General features: G+C 39.6%; 1 protein-coding gene across 2 annotated transcripts; it reads right to left on the minus strand.

Moving 5' to 3' along the window:
- Window positions 1–326: 326 nt before the first annotated feature.
- ENKUR (enkurin, TRPC channel interacting protein) lies at window positions 327–13,968 on the minus strand. Of its 2 annotated transcripts, none has more exons than XM_076331720.1 (5): window positions 13,783–13,968; window positions 10,251–10,378; window positions 6,850–7,076; window positions 4,848–4,994; window positions 327–720 (listed from the first exon to the last, which is right to left on the minus strand). In XM_076331720.1, the coding sequence occupies exons 1-5, from the start codon at window positions 13,857–13,859 to the stop codon at window positions 547–549; spliced, it is 753 nt and encodes a 250-aa protein (XP_076187835.1). In that variant the 5' UTR covers window positions 13,860–13,968; the 3' UTR covers window positions 327–546. The 2 variants fall into 2 exon arrangements, with proteins under 2 accessions (XP_076187835.1, XP_076187834.1); XM_076331719.1 differs by having other exon boundaries at window positions 10,251–10,396.
- Window positions 13,969–15,632: the final 1,664 nt, after the last annotated feature.

The raw sequence follows: 15,632 nt of genomic DNA on the forward strand, positions 1-15,632 counted from the left end.
AAATTGGTTTTGGTAACAAAACATGAGTACACAAAATGTTATGCAGAAGCCAAGCTGTTTAGCAGTACAAACGCTCAAGCTTTTAAGTAAAAAGTGCAACAGCTCTTTAATAACTAGTCCAGAAGCCATCCCACCCTGAAGTTATATTTACCAAGCTGTCTTCAGCAGCCAATTATTTCACTTTGTTTTGGCTATGCAAGGAAAGAAGTGCTCCAAACATATGAAACAGTATTTTTTATGCTTTTTGTATGATGTTTATAGAAATCTTAGTAGTGAATAAAAATTACAAAGAATAATAGATTAAATTCATGTTTTTATACTCAAAGTTTAATTAAGAATTTTATTTCAAAATGTTTTGTGAATTATACAGATGAGAGCTATAGGTAACAACTTTTCTAAGAAGCTACATACTTATATTAGTTGAGTATTTCCTTCTGAATAGTTGGCGGTGTCAATTTCTTCTGAGAATTTAGGGGGGTGGTTCTTGGAGATGAAGGGATAGAGAAAACGAAAAGGAGGAAAGAGGCAATATCTGAAAAGCAGTCCTTACTCATTTGCGATGTAGATAACTTTGTGCTTCTCAATTACTTCTATGTCATGCTCCAGTTGTTTCATCTGTGATTCCAGCTTTTCTTTATATATCTTCTTGGGTATGGTGTCTATTTCTACCGAAAGACGCTGAAATTCACGATACACTTCCTCCCAGTTCTTTTTCAGCCCCTAGTGCCATTACATGAAAAGGAAACATATGAGAAAACCTTACTTCATTAAGAATAATAGGCGCATAAACTACTTAGGGTTTTTTGTTAATAGTGCATTTGCTAAGTGTCACTGCAATGTTAAAATAATAGATAAACATGTGGATAATGTTTAATCATTTTAATTGGACCAAATTAATTAAATGCTTAAAAGTCAAAGTAGTTGCAACAGAAATAATTTTGACTCATTCTGATGCAATGTAAGGAATGGTCTTTAAAAAACTCCATGCCTTGGAGACAAAAAATTACAGACTTTAAGAAGTAACAAAACAATAATTAAACTAGTCAATGAGGGATGAGCTACAAAGATGCTAAACTGAAAAAAAAGTATGTCAGTGTGACTAACAGTGAACTCTGTAGCCTACCAGGAACTCAAGGAAGCCTGTACACTTCATTTCCAGTCCTCAGTATCTTCAAGAAAAACTGCACAAGGTAAATGAAGTGACTCTTCCTTATTCTGTATAAGAGACTTTCTGTGCTTTCAATGATCCACAGGTAGGCAACTTTGCTCCGTTGTATCTAATGCTAGTACGCTCACTGAGGAACTACTAGGATTCATAAAAGCTGCCTCAAAACTCATATCACTCAAATGGTTTCTTTTCTCCAAAATGCAACAGGAAATATCTTACAAACTGCACTACAGAAACCACTTCCCCATAAACAGCAACCTGGCTACCACAGATATCACGACGTCACACACAGTGGTGTTACCTACCTTAAGTAATCACAAGAGTACCAATACTTGGAACTCCAGCCAAACTCAGCGGTGGTTTCAGTTCATCTCACCACCAGCTTCATTTTCCATAATTGAGACTTTGCTCAGGCCATGGACACCAAACCAATCTCACGATATTTTAACTTCTATGAACTACTTTGAAAAAATTCTAAATAATTGCATTCCCTTCCTAATCTACATTTACAATAACATCTATAGGCAACTTATTTATCACTTCGACTAAAAAACCTAGCTGTCACTGACCCTATCAACAATAATTTCAATAACTGCTACCTCTCTTGAATGCTGCTATGCAAAGGATTACCTTACTAGATAAAGTGAACTGTATCTTCCATATTAAAAGCCCAAGACTAAAACCCTGCCTAAAAAAACCCATGCAATCAACTGAAACGTACTTATAAACCTGTTAATTGAATATTGGAGGCAATCTTTTATCCACCAATATATGTTGAATGGAACCAGACTGTGGTAGAAAAATAAAATTTAAAACTTGTCTTTACATCCTCACAATTACTGCAACAATTGCTCTTACTTTGTCTCCTCAAGAGGATAATCAAAATCTACACATCCTACACATGCGTATATGAGGATTTAGTAGAGTTTATTCAGTGCATCAAACGTCCTCATGAAAACTATATGGGTGAACTTAATAATCACACCTACTACAAGGAACTCATACAGCAATCAGTAAATAATACAATATGGCTATCAGTGAGAAAACACTTTTCAAAACGTTTTTGGCTCTCAGTTCTGTTTCCTTAGAGGAGATCAGAAAGTATCTTCAAAAATGAAGAATTGCCGTTACTCTCTTGGGAACTAAAGTTTTCAACTCTCCTCCATAACTAAAACCGGATTCAGCTGACACACAGATTTTATGGCACATTGTGATTTCCATCCTCATGTCCTTCTTCTCCACTATTGTCAAGCACGTTTTCTCCCAGACTAGCTAATTGATTAACATACTGAAGTTAAATTTAGAGGAATTATTCTTAATACATATTTAGCTTTGAAGATTGTTGCTTCTATTTCAGAACTCAAGGACTCTTGTGCTTAAAAACTTGTCTGATTTTGTCCACTGTATGAATTGATTTAACAGAAAAAAATGACCTCTCCCTGCCAATACTAAGAAAAACACACTTTTTAATATGAACTAATATTTTACTGATTCAAAGCAGTGTATTTATTGCATAGCAATTCGTGCTTTTGCATATTTCTATTAAGCATCTAAGTATTGTCCATAAAGGTTATTCCAACAATCTTCATATACAAATATCTACAAAAATTTAAAAACCCTACCTCAACATGTGAAACTAAGAGCAACAAGCCTATTTATTTACTGTCTTGTAATGCTACTTGTCTTTGCAATCCAAGGCTGTAAAGTACTTAAATAAAGCTCCTAGTCTACCAGGCGTAAGGTATAGTTTATAAATATATAGCCATGAAAATAAATACAGTATTTCCAAAACTTTCATAGAATAGTCATTCATAGCTTCTTTTAAATAATTCTTCTTTGTGTACATTAGTAAAAACTGGTTTGGAAATCACTGAAACCACTGAGTTTTAAAACACATTAGAGCATGCACTCATCACAATTTACTCTATCCCTACAGAGTGGAGAGATCAAAAGCAGATCATGACTCCCTACACAAAAATCTCCCTCACAGCTCCTCCAACAGCCATGTAATACGCTGACTGCTATTGCTATGGGCTAGATCACAAACTGAGTATCTAACTCTATATAAGGAATTCTAATACATGCTGGATCAGTGAGAAATATGTACTGCATTTATCAACATACACTTTTATTCTCCTAAAATTCCAACCAAAGTAAGCATAATGGAGAGAGAGTTCAAAAAATGTTGGCACAAATTATTTCCCATTATTTTTGTAAGTTCATGAGGCTTGATTTTGTTCTCAGACATCTATTGCCACATATTCTTTCAAATCAGATAGTGCACATGTGTTCACTAGCAATGTCAATTATTTTAAAAGACAGGAATTCCCATATGTCCACAGCTGAGCACTGGGCAGAAGCCACATACCCTGGGGACAGTAATTCCTCCTGACAATACAACAGTATAAGCAATCTGGCCCATGAAAGAGCAAACTTTTTTGAAAAATTTAAAAGAAAATACTGAGTTAATAAAAACAATCTACAAACTTTTCAGTTAAAAAATATTTCAGTGCACTCTTGTATTTAAAAAATATAGAACGTAATTCTAATCAAACTAAATGCAGAACTGTGAGCAGCTGAACTCACACACCTTTTTGCGCATACATTTTTGCTGCATGGTTAACTTGCTGGACCATCAGCTTGTCCCATGCCTTTCCCACCATAAAAATATCTTAACCTTCACCCTTGCTGTTATGTTCTTTATATTGCTGTTAATGCAATACCCTCACCTCTCTCCCGTACTCCTTCCTAGCTTCTACTGCTTGCTGCATAAGCAAGAGACACCATTGTGCTCGCTATTTGGATCATGCTGATTAACCAGTTAACCTCTGCAAGTGAGTTAGACATGGTGTTTTCTCACTAGATATTCTGTTGGCTTTTTTGTGGGAATTTAGCATCTTGGAGATGTCCATCCATCTGCTAATTTGTTTCAGTGGCTGAGAAGATCAAGTTATTAAGGGACAGACTGATAGATATCACAGTAATGTAAGCCTCATTTTCATAGGAAATTTGGCTAAAATGTGGTCACGAGAAACTCCAGTTCAAGGATTGGATATACTTTTAAAATGTTTCTTTTCCGCTCTACTTCTTTTATGGTATTATTTCTCTTTAGAAAATCTTGTGCAATAAAAACTGTATGAAAGACAGTATCCAAAACAGCTTGACAAAATACAATTTTTCCAGTCATAGTTCTACGAATATATTGCAATTTAATTCTGTTTTCACCACATTTTAAAGCATGACCTTATGCTTTAATCGGTGAGGTCACAATGTGAAGATAGAAACTGCCAATAAAAGTGGCAATGTTATGCATCAGGGGAAAAAAAGCCCAACAACCAATTTGTATTTTTCCATGATTCACAAGTAGAGAGTCACAACTGTCACTAAATCCATACAGGTGATTTTCTGCATTCCTTTGAAGTTTCACTGAAATTCCAAGTCATTAAGGGGGATAGGAATCTAACAGAATTGAAGTACTTGTAAAACTGGACTAAAACTGTAGCTAAATCAGCTCCCTTCAGTTCAGTTTACAACTGTTCTACAGCTCCATCTAGCGAAAAAGTAGCTAACTCATTTGCCTCGCTTAAAAATCTAGTATACTTTTATTATTTATATGGACTTACATTACCTTATTAATCTTTTGTACATGTTACTAATTACACTAAATCAAAATATGCACCTGCAGAAGACTTCTCCTTTCCTCATCAGATAGCTGTTTCATGGCTCTTTTCTTGAGATGCTCCAAGATACCGGCCTCATATTCCTTCTGAGCTCTCTTCATTTCTTCATTTCTCTGTGTTACATATTTTGGTGTAACACCATAATCCTATAAGGGTAAGGATGAAGTTTCTTATACGTGCTTTTAAGAAGGAAACAAAGACATACCTGTCATCCATAGTATATTACATTTGCAAAGACAACTTGAAATGGAATTTTCTGCCACTGAGCAATAAAATCTTAAATCACTATGTTCTTAGAAGTATCAAACGTGATTGTCTTTGTAGCCTGAGCAAAACGCATAAACAATTCCCTTCAATTTCTTTTTGCAACCTTGGAAGACAACAGAATCCAGAAACCAAAACGTCTAATTATAAGAACTGATGGTTGAGTGAGGAGTTTGAAACCTGTTAATGACAGCAAGCTATTTTACATTTTTATATGGTGTCAGATTCTACGTTCTGAAACACATTCCTTAGATACTTTCTTTGAAAGATCTTCCTCTGTCCTGATTTTTGCTGAACATTGCAAGAGAGTGAATACTATTAACACATACACGAAAATTGGACTAGTTAGGAATGATAAACTATCCCATACTGGATGTGGCAGAATTGTGTTTCTGGGAGGAAAAATAATTTCTGAATATCCCAGATATACTTGGGGGAACACATCTATTTTGCCTTATCCTTTGTAAAATGAAGCCTATCTAGCTCTGCCAGAAGGTAACAGAGTCTACCTTCTTTCTACCAAATCCTAAATGATTCGCAAATCTTTTAGTGTTGGGTAGCACTATGACTAGCATTGTTTATATATATATATGTTTAGCTGTGCAAAGGTACTGCAAGGGCTGCAGGTTCCCTTTTTTGCATCTTCTCTGCCATGAGTTTTGTCACATCGTGTCTCTTTCTGCATAATGCTCTGTCATGAATTACTTGTTTAGATAAGCCAGACTCCTGATACACCTTGTTTTCCTGAGTAGTGGAATGGACTGTTCTTGTGCTTGAAGGAAGTTGTCCTTAAAGGCATGCCAGCTCTCGTAAGCTCCTTTGCTTTTCAGAGCTGTCTCCCACAGGGTCCTACACACTAGTTCCCTGGAATAAGTTGATGTTTGCTCTCCTGAAGTACAGGGTCTGTACACTACTACCTGCCTCCCCGAGAAGGAGGGGATCTTGAACTACTTCATGGCCTGTGCAACCAAGACTACTATTGATTATCACACCTCTGAACAGTTCTTTCTCATTTGTAAGTGGCAGAACCGGAAGAGTATGACCACTGGTTGGCTCATCCACCATCTGTGTTAAGAAGCTGTTGCTGACATGCTCCAGGAACCTTTTTGGATTGCTTTCATCCCATTGTGTTGTCCTTTCAGCAGATATCAAGGAGGGTGAAGTCTTCCATAAGAAGCTGCACTGTGATCTGAAGATTTCCTCAAGTTGCTTAAAGAGATTTCATCCAGTTCCTCACCTGACTGGATGGTCCATAGCAAACACACTTTTGACACTTACTGGCCTTTTCTCTGATCCTGACCCACAAGCTTAACCAGCCTGTTGCCAATTCCATAGAAGAGCTCCATATATTTGAACAGCTCCTTCAACCAAAGGGCAACCCCTCCTCTGCTTCCCTGCCTGTCTTTCCGAAAGAGCCAGCATTCATTCATCACAGAACTCCATTTGTTTCCCCGTTAGATACTCCCTGGGTTCCCAATGCAACACATATGCTATTGCTTTAGCGGCATCATTCTGCCAATTTTTTGCTAACAGCATAAGCAAGTGAATACAGAGCAAAGGCAAGGCACAACTCTAGTGCCAGTGATTTCTCCTTGATGAATTTCAAAGGTCTACCACAAACAGCAGTGGTATCTAAACATCTCAAAAAGAATCATAAACATCTCATAGGAGAATGCAACAGAGAACCTCAAATAGGCATTGCTACTAGTATTTGCACTATAATTTAATAAAACTTACCTTTTTTTTAATATATTTTGGAACAAGTCCTGAAGTTTCAAGCAGATATTTATCTCCCTGTCTTCTATCAACATAAATAGGTTGAGGCTTTTTAGGCAATCCTGTGATAGCAGCAACTGCATTTGTATTTATAAAATTCTTTTTACTCTGAATTCCCATAACTGGGTGATCTGTCCTCTGTGGCACTGATAATGCAGGCAATTTCTTACTATCCTGTTCTTTTTTTCCTGTGAATTGAGCATGTAAAAATTCTCAGCAATAACCATGAAGAGTTTTGCAATTTAATGTTATTACATTTTTCAAAAGGAAAAAATTATGTACAAAATTACATAAAAATAGAAACCAACTGTATCTACAATGAAAGAATTGACTGGGAAAGTACTAGGATGAAAATGAGTATGCTTGTTTGGCATAACAGAAGTTTCATAACCTAGGAAATACTGTGTTGTTTTTTTCCTTATAATATGCCACTCATTTCCTCTTAACTGCAGCAGTACAGGACTTTTTTCAAATGTAACTAAAACTACTTTTACTAGAGATGCTCATTGTCAGGGCCCTTAGGCATTAGCGGCCCTGCCCAGTTGCACCTGGGGCATCCACCCCACACCCTTGGGCTCAGGAGCCCCATTTCAGCTCAGCCCTGGGCTGTCAGTGCCTGGCTGAGCTGTCTCAGCCACGTCTGCCCCTAGTCCTATTCCTGAAGAGCTAGGTGGAATCAGTGGATTGACCTGGCCCATTACCCCATCTTGCCTGATGGTCACTAGGCCATTGATAGGACACATTTTCATCACCACCCGACTCTGCTTGCCTGCCTCTGGTGCGGTGGGACTGCACCCTGTTGGTAAGGTCATTGCCCAACCTGCATTGTGGTTGCCCTCAATTTCTGGCTCGGCTCACCTCCCCTTAAGGAAAAGCCCTGCTCTTGCTGCTCCCTAACGCTCATAAACAGCTTCTCACAATCCTTTCTCCAGAGAATATAGAAACTCTTCCTTGTTAGTGTAATCTTTTCTCCAAGGCACCAACAGAAAGTCAGTAGTCTCCTGAGTAGTCTCACTTCAGGTGCATGACAAAAGACAATTCATTTCCCACCATATTTCCCACTAGATAGAATTCTAACTCACAGTCATTATCAGAGATAATGATTTGATTCAGGTTGTCTGAGTTCATGATGTTCTTTGGCAGAAAATAAGTGTAATGTCACAAGTGACAGAGCTCATTCCTACAACAGCTGGTTTCCTGATACTGACCCCACAAACCAGTGCTTTCCTGGGTTTTGTTTTTACAACCTGATAGCTTGCCATAACTTAGTACTGTAGGAAACACAGACTTAAATCTCTGTTTCTCTTAGGATGTCCTTTTGGAAACAAGATCTCTGAAGCTTCTCAGTGAGCACTGGCTCACCCTTATCTGCAGTACACTGGTGCACATGTGCTGTTTTGGGAGCCCCCACTTCTTCTGGAGCCAGCAAACAAGTTTGGTTAAAACGAATGCCAGAGTTCAGTAAAACAAGATTCAGCTTAAGGTTAGGAAACATACCTTTTGTAAGGAAGTGGTGAGTAATCAGACTCTAAAAGAATGACACTATCCCAGACTTTAAGGAAAAAAAAATAATCTTTCTGCTCCGTCCTTGCAATCTATTTTTTAACTAGTTGGATCAAACCAGTTTTGAAGGTGGCATAGATACCATAAACACAATGCCATAATCCCATTTAGACAACTGATAACTGGTTAAATTCCAAGTGATGAAAGTGCCATGCTTTAAAAGAGGTGATATAGCAGTGTAACTTCTCTGAGGTAGGTATGAAATTCCATCCAACAAAGGTACAAGAACTTTCTGAGTTAATGATACAGTTCCTTCTCAAGATCTGTTAGGATCTAATCATGGCAATGGAATTACTAGTCTGGATCAAAGCTATGATGTGTCATAGTCATTTTGAGGCTCTGTTACATTGACTCCAAATGCAAACACCCAAGCATATATCGATACTATGAAGCCCTGAATCAACAAGTTGAAATAGAAATATTGTGAGCTACTTCTCTGAGAAAAATGGGTCAGAGTGCTCTATCTCAATATATAGCAAATTTGAAGTAGATAACACTGATTTTATAATACAAGTACTTAAAAGGGATCTTACAGACTGCTCCAAATTATTGGTGAATCAACCTTCTTTCCTATGCCCATCTAAAACACTAGTGTGGTAATTTAACAAGGTCTTGAGCTTGGAAGCATTCATGCTCAGATGTCATGCCAGTATACTGAACGCTGTTCAGATGTCCTGAAAATGTGAAGATTTCATTCAAAAACGACCCAGGATGCCTACAGAACCTCTGGGACTAAAGCTTACCTTAAGGTTCTAATAATCCATATTGCCTGAGGCATTAAGCCTCCAAAGCCTCCTGGGACAGCCTGTATTTTCAGTGCTAAAGCCATTTGCGTGTGCCACACAAATTTGGGTGCTGGACTCCTACATTCTCTTAGACAACTTTTTTTTTTAATACTGTACATTAAGCTTTTCTGTTTTTCCAGGCTAAAAACAATTTCAAGCTGAAACTTTAGAACTCAATTACAAATTCTGACAGCGATGTCCTTAGAACTCCAGCAGCACTAAGAAGGTCACTCCACCCTTGCAGAACCAGCCATGAGGCTGAACATTAGAACTGCCAACTCGTTATACCTAGAATTATGCTTTGTGCCCAAAGATAGGATGCATTTTGCAAAAAAATATTCCAGTTTTCTTATTTCTGTGACATGCAGCTCTCCAAAAACTTCTATGCTTTGAACACTGCCAGCCAATTTAATGCTACAGGATGAAGAGCCAACAATGAGAGCTGAAGAGTAAAAGCTGTATGTTGCTTATAACATCAAGAAAGGCACACATACTTTCCCCATATCTCTTCAAGCATTAAAAACAATTACTTCACTTCTAATACCCCCATTCATATTATTTACTTTAATATTAATGATCAGTTGCAGAAAAGAATGACGTACAAATCTAAACTACATAATTACAAACTGAAATATCAGCAGGATAGAACATACCATCAACACATCTTCAACATCTGAAAAGCTGCAGCCAAAAGAGATATAATTTTTCTTTATGTTTCAGCTGGTTTTGTACCACATGACAGTAAATGCTTACTGTATTTTCTAATCACATAGATAATCTCCTTGTTGCTTGTTTCAGTATTTTACACAATAAATAAGAAACATTTTTGTAAAATAAAGAATTTTGGTATCATAGATACTATAAAAGGAACAATGGAAACTGCCCCAGCATACAAAAATTATTTTAAATTTTAAAAAAATTTGATTCTCCATAACTGTTACTTTCAACACTAATATTATCAATTTTAAAATAAAAAAATACATTACATTTCATATATTTCATGTCTACACTTACTTGCTGGTAGCTTGGGTTCCTTTGAATGTTTCTGCAGAAAGTTTTTTGGAGATGGCACTGCAACTTTTGCTGGTCCCATAGTTTTCCACTGAGCTTTATTTTTCTCTACTTCACGTTTCACAGATGGTCTAAATGTGGATATATACCTTAGATGTTAAAAAATAGCCATAAAGAAGTGAAAGGTCAGAAAATTATTAAAAATACTTCTTCAAAGAATATACATTTTTGCAGTAGTTCATGCCAAAAGTGTAGGCTATTTTGTTTTGTACTCCCTCCCAAATAAAGGCCATCATTCATATAACCTCCATACTAAGGCTAAGCCCAGCTCTGCACTGACAAGTTGTTTTTCTGATTCTGAAGTTAGCTTGCTTCTTCCTCCTTCTCTTGTGACTCCAAATCAGTATTATCACACTTCGGGAAACAGTTCCTGTATATGCACTGTTCATATAAATACTGAACACAGACATTTTGAAACTGAACAAAACATAAATTTTGGAAATAAACTGTTTGCATGAATTCATTATTTTTATGAGGTTGTGCATTACACACTTTGGTCTTCATTTTTTAATTAACACCATTTTGACAAGTTTTTTTTAACGTGGCTATTTGTTTTGTTCAAAAATGCATCCAAAATATGCAGCTGTTGTGCATCTATGGGAAAATAGTAATCATGAACCTACTTTGCTAGATTTTCTATATTTGAAAGTTTGTAGTATAGGAAAGACGCAAATGCCGTTATCTCGGCCGTTTCAGAAGCTGCAGTTGCAGTACCTTGTAGGGCCTTACGCAGCAAACTCATCTAAGGAGAAGCTTAGCTGGCTTCAAAAAAGATGAGATCTGTATTGATAATGAGAACATTCACTGCTTCATTCTATGGCATGAAACATATTTTAGAGGTATGTAAGACCTCATGCTTCAGAAAACATGTCAAACATAGACTAGAGTTGGACAGAATGTCCTTGATCATCAGTTTATCTTATTACTGTCCACTTTATCACTGTCTCAATGTTCCTGTTGAACCATCTGTTACAGACTATTATAAGAGATTAGACAAGATGGATGACTGCTCCAAAATAGCAGAGCAAACTGTGTATTTCTTATATTACACAGATCCTAACTCTGATCCTGAACTACTGTAATCAGTGGTGGTTTTGGCACTGAAATGGCTAATGTGAAAATCAGTAAGGGCTCAGACAAGAAAAGCTGTATGCACACGGTATGCACACACTGCTGCTTTGGTGTAATGTTGCATGTGGCACTGTAACTTCTGCTTTAATCAAAAGTATGCAAACATCTTCTCCAAAAGAAGCCAAATGCTGATCATTAGCTGATTAGCAGCATCTTGCCTCCATCTGAAGGACTGAGCTGTCACAGATGTTTTCCTGAAGGAGCAGAACTCCCTGCTCCTGAAGCTAAGGCTACCCCATTGTACCTTTTAAAATCTGTCCACCTTCAGGAAATGTGTCATATTAATTTATGGTAGACAAAAGCTGATGAACAGTTGTGCTCTTCTTTCACAGAAAAAATGTGTTTATGAAAAAACTATACCGTGTTTTCAGGTAAGGACAAAAAGAACAAGAAGATTACATATAATGCAACCTGTTTTATGGAAATACTGAAATAAGATGAGAGAAAGGATGTAATGCTGGGCCAGTGAATGGGAGTCATAGTAGCAACACTGATAAAAGCTTTTTTTTTTTTTTTGAGCTGCAAATGTCCGATACATGTATTTGTACTTGATCATAACATTAGAAAATGTAAGAGGACTTCATTAAAAAACGTGGAGTTATTTTGTCTTCTGGATATTTGGTCTCCAAAATCAGAAAGAGGATTATGTACATAAGATTATATATAATTCCAGAAATACCTCTAATTATAAGGAATGAGGTAGGGTTTTTTTTCTGTTAAATTCATAGCAAACAGCCATAGACATAGGCACAAACCCACTACATTCATAAATTATTGCGTTCCTCACCATTTGCTAGGAGTGGCACTGTAGCCACACAGTAGAGAAAGGTAGTGACTTTATGAGGAGTTTGACCTTGTAGGGTTCACACAGCCTTGGAATGAGAAAGTGAAGAGGAAGGTATTGAGTTTATTACATATTGGCATAAGGTAAAGATGTCTTTTGTAGACAGCTATAGGCATTCCTTTGGACAAAGAGATGTGGCAGTTGTATCTTTTCAGTGACTTTTCAGGCCAAGAAAGTGGCTATATGCTGTCATACACCAATATTGTAGGGTTAGAGAGGGTTCCAAGGAAGAAAACATGGTTACGGGGGACTTCAGAATCTTAATCCATTCATCATTTGGCAAGGGGAAAAAAGACAATACATTTGTAAGAAGACAGTTACTATTCTTCAGGTGTTGTCTTGGGACATCAAAGTTGGGGAAAATGAGGACGCTTGCCTTGGTTTCCTAAACGGTACCTGGTCAGTTGAGAGTGAAATATATATGATTTCATTTGAAAAGAAAAGACCCTAGATTTTGTATGCATTAGTTCAAACTGGTCAGATCATGCTATTAACCAGGTTCCACACTGTTTGTTACCAGCCGGATATTTGGCACATTGCGAACCGAAGCAGGAAGTGGGGTGACAACAGAAGTCAATGAGATCAGAAGGGGATTTATCAGATTGCATCCAACCTAAGAAATCCCTTGCCTAAACTGAACCTGGTGGTCATGCAGTATCCAAATCCCTGAATGGTATTAAGACAGGAATGGATTTAGTTTGCTGCGTGCCTTGCCATACTGTCATTTCACTTTCCTCTGTCTGCCAAAAGTCTCTTTCATTCGCATTGGAAACAAAAAAAGATGTATTATCTATTTTTACATGGAAAAGGTTCAGAACTAGGAATCTCACAAGTCTAAATCCTTTTACCTGAAAAGGGATAACTATCTTTGTTCTAAGGAGTGTCACTGATATTTCTACTCATTTTAAAGCTATTGAGTTATGACCTACGTTAACCTTTCACTGAAAGTGCTAACTGTAACAGCTTGCTTTCATATAAAATAATAGGGACCTGAAAAAACAACATATATTTGCATAATTATCAAATAGGAACTTTAGAAAAACTCTCAAAGGAATTAATACTAGGGGGGCAAAAGGCGTTTTTAACGTAAGGGGTGAGAAAGAGAAGCAAAAGAAACAATGTCAGAAGACACACTTGACACATGAAAAGAACGGAAGTGTGGCACTGAGAAAAATTAAAGAAAAAAACCGACTTTTCAGCTGCTCACTGAAAAATTGTTGCAAGTGCGAATAACAACGATGTCGTGTAATTCCTCTGTGTGCCAAGAGTGCTTTGTAAGTTTTTTGTCAATGAACAAGATGGCATTGAATATACCAAACCGAATCATCAGCTCACGGAGCAGGCTGTAAACCCTCAGATGTTTGTTAGTGACTCATTAGGAGGAGCAATAACTATGCAAAAACTAGATTTTTTTTTTTTTAATACCTGTAACCCGTACGATGTATGGCCTTGCCAGAACCAGTCACCGTGTCAGCAAGTGGTGCTGTCACACCCACGTACCTGGGAGGTTTGACAGTCTTCTCCTCCAGGCGGGGCAGGAGGTTATAGATGCTCTCCTGGGCACACTGCGCCGCCATCCTCCCGCCGAGGGGCCCCGGACGCGGGGAAGCGCCTACCTCACCGAGGGGACCTCGCGGTTCCTCCCTCTTCGCAGCTCCCCGCCGCCTCTCCTCCCCCTCGGCCCACTTCAGCGAACCGCGCCCTCCCGCCGCTGAGCGCCTCGCCCCGCCGCCCGGCCCCTCAGGCCGCCGCCGCCGCCGCCGAGGCAGGCGCGGGCCGGCACGCTGTTGTCTCCGCAGTTACTAGGGAAACCCGTTGCTAGGTAGCAGCGCCATGAGGGGGCGGAACGTACGCCACCCCGCTTCCGCCCCCCTGCGGCGGAAGGACGCTGTCGGCAGGCGCTAGGGCCGGGAGCGGCAACGCAGCTGCAGTCGCGCCAAACAACGCCGGGAGCCGCGCAGGCGCGCTTCGCGGCGGTGAAGCCGACAGGGCCGTCAGGGCGCGCCGGGCGGCTTGACTGCGCGTGCGTCGCGGCTCTGGGCGGAGTCGCGAGAGGGCGGGACGAGCAGGTGGCTGCGCGTGCGCGGTGGGAGGTGTGGGTGAGGCTGGGGGCGCGCGGGGCGCGCGCTGTCCCCGCGGCAGCTGTCCCCGCCCCCCGCCGGTACGTGCGCGCGCGCTGCCCCAGGGACGCCTGAGGGCGGGGGGAGCCGCGCCGGGCCGAGCCGCGCCGGGCCGGGCCGGGCCGTGGGGACAGGGCAGGGCAGGGGCGCCGCCGCCGCTGCTCCTGAGGGGAGGTGGGAGCCCGGGGCTGCGCTGGCCGGCTGGGCGGGCGCGACGGACCCGGCTCTGTGGTGTCGCGTTGCCCCGGTGCGGCGCGGCGCGGCCCGGCCGGCCCCCTCCTCCCACCCGCGCTTTGACACCTTCGGGGCGTCGAAACGGTGAGGCGGGAACGCGGTGGTGAGGCGGGAACCTTGGCAGGGTCTGTGGGATGGTGGTGGGACAGTTGCAGTTGAATGGTTTACTTTGGGGTTATTTTTTTTTTCTCTGCATAAAAGCTCTCAGAAAAGTAAAATGGAAGTCGTCCTGTGTTAACAGTTTTGAAATATGATAATTATCAGTCTTGACCTACCTTGAGGTCTTTAACAGCTGTGAACTGCCATTGACTTCTCTGGTTACTGATTTTTAACCATACATTATGTTTTTGCAAACTTTGTGTCTCTGCCAGTAACCAAGTTCAGTTTTTACTATAACTCTTGTCATCAGCAGTGGTTGTTAAAACTGTGGATATTTGCTGACGATATGTGGGTGCTGTCAGCAGTCTAAGTGAAGGGTCGAGGTGTATTGTCAAAACTTAAAATTTCATTAGAGGTACGAATGTAAGCTCCGCTTCAAAAAAACCCCCACTCTTTTGTGAGAATAACTATATCTAAAGTTGGATGGTTTGGTGTTCTAACTAGACTGGTAAACCCTATGAGATGTAAAGTCTACTTTGAGCTGTTTTTACAGTAAGGTTTTGCCGATTTAATAAAAAATTGTTTCAAAGAAACAGTTGAATTCAATGGTTGCAAGCTTCTGTGTAAATGTACTTTATGTGGGTGCAAAATTGAATTATACTGGAATAGATTAAACTGATTGAGCAGCTCAATAAAGAAATTCCCTGCAAATTTTTGCACCAGATTAACCAAGTTGATTTCAAACAATACCATAGGCTGCTTATAACTTCATGTAAACATGGTAAGCTGATAACTAGAGATATCTGGGTCTAGTTCCTTCCTTGTGTACACCTGTAATTTGGGGGGATTTAAATCCCCGTGGCCTAGATTCATAAAGCAATCCAGATGTTAAGTCCA

This window comes from Aptenodytes patagonicus, chromosome 2 (genome assembly GCF_965638725.1).
Source record: "Aptenodytes patagonicus chromosome 2, bAptPat1.pri.cur, whole genome shotgun sequence".
In the NCBI taxonomy this organism is placed as follows: Eukaryota; Metazoa; Chordata; class Aves; order Sphenisciformes; family Spheniscidae; genus Aptenodytes; species Aptenodytes patagonicus.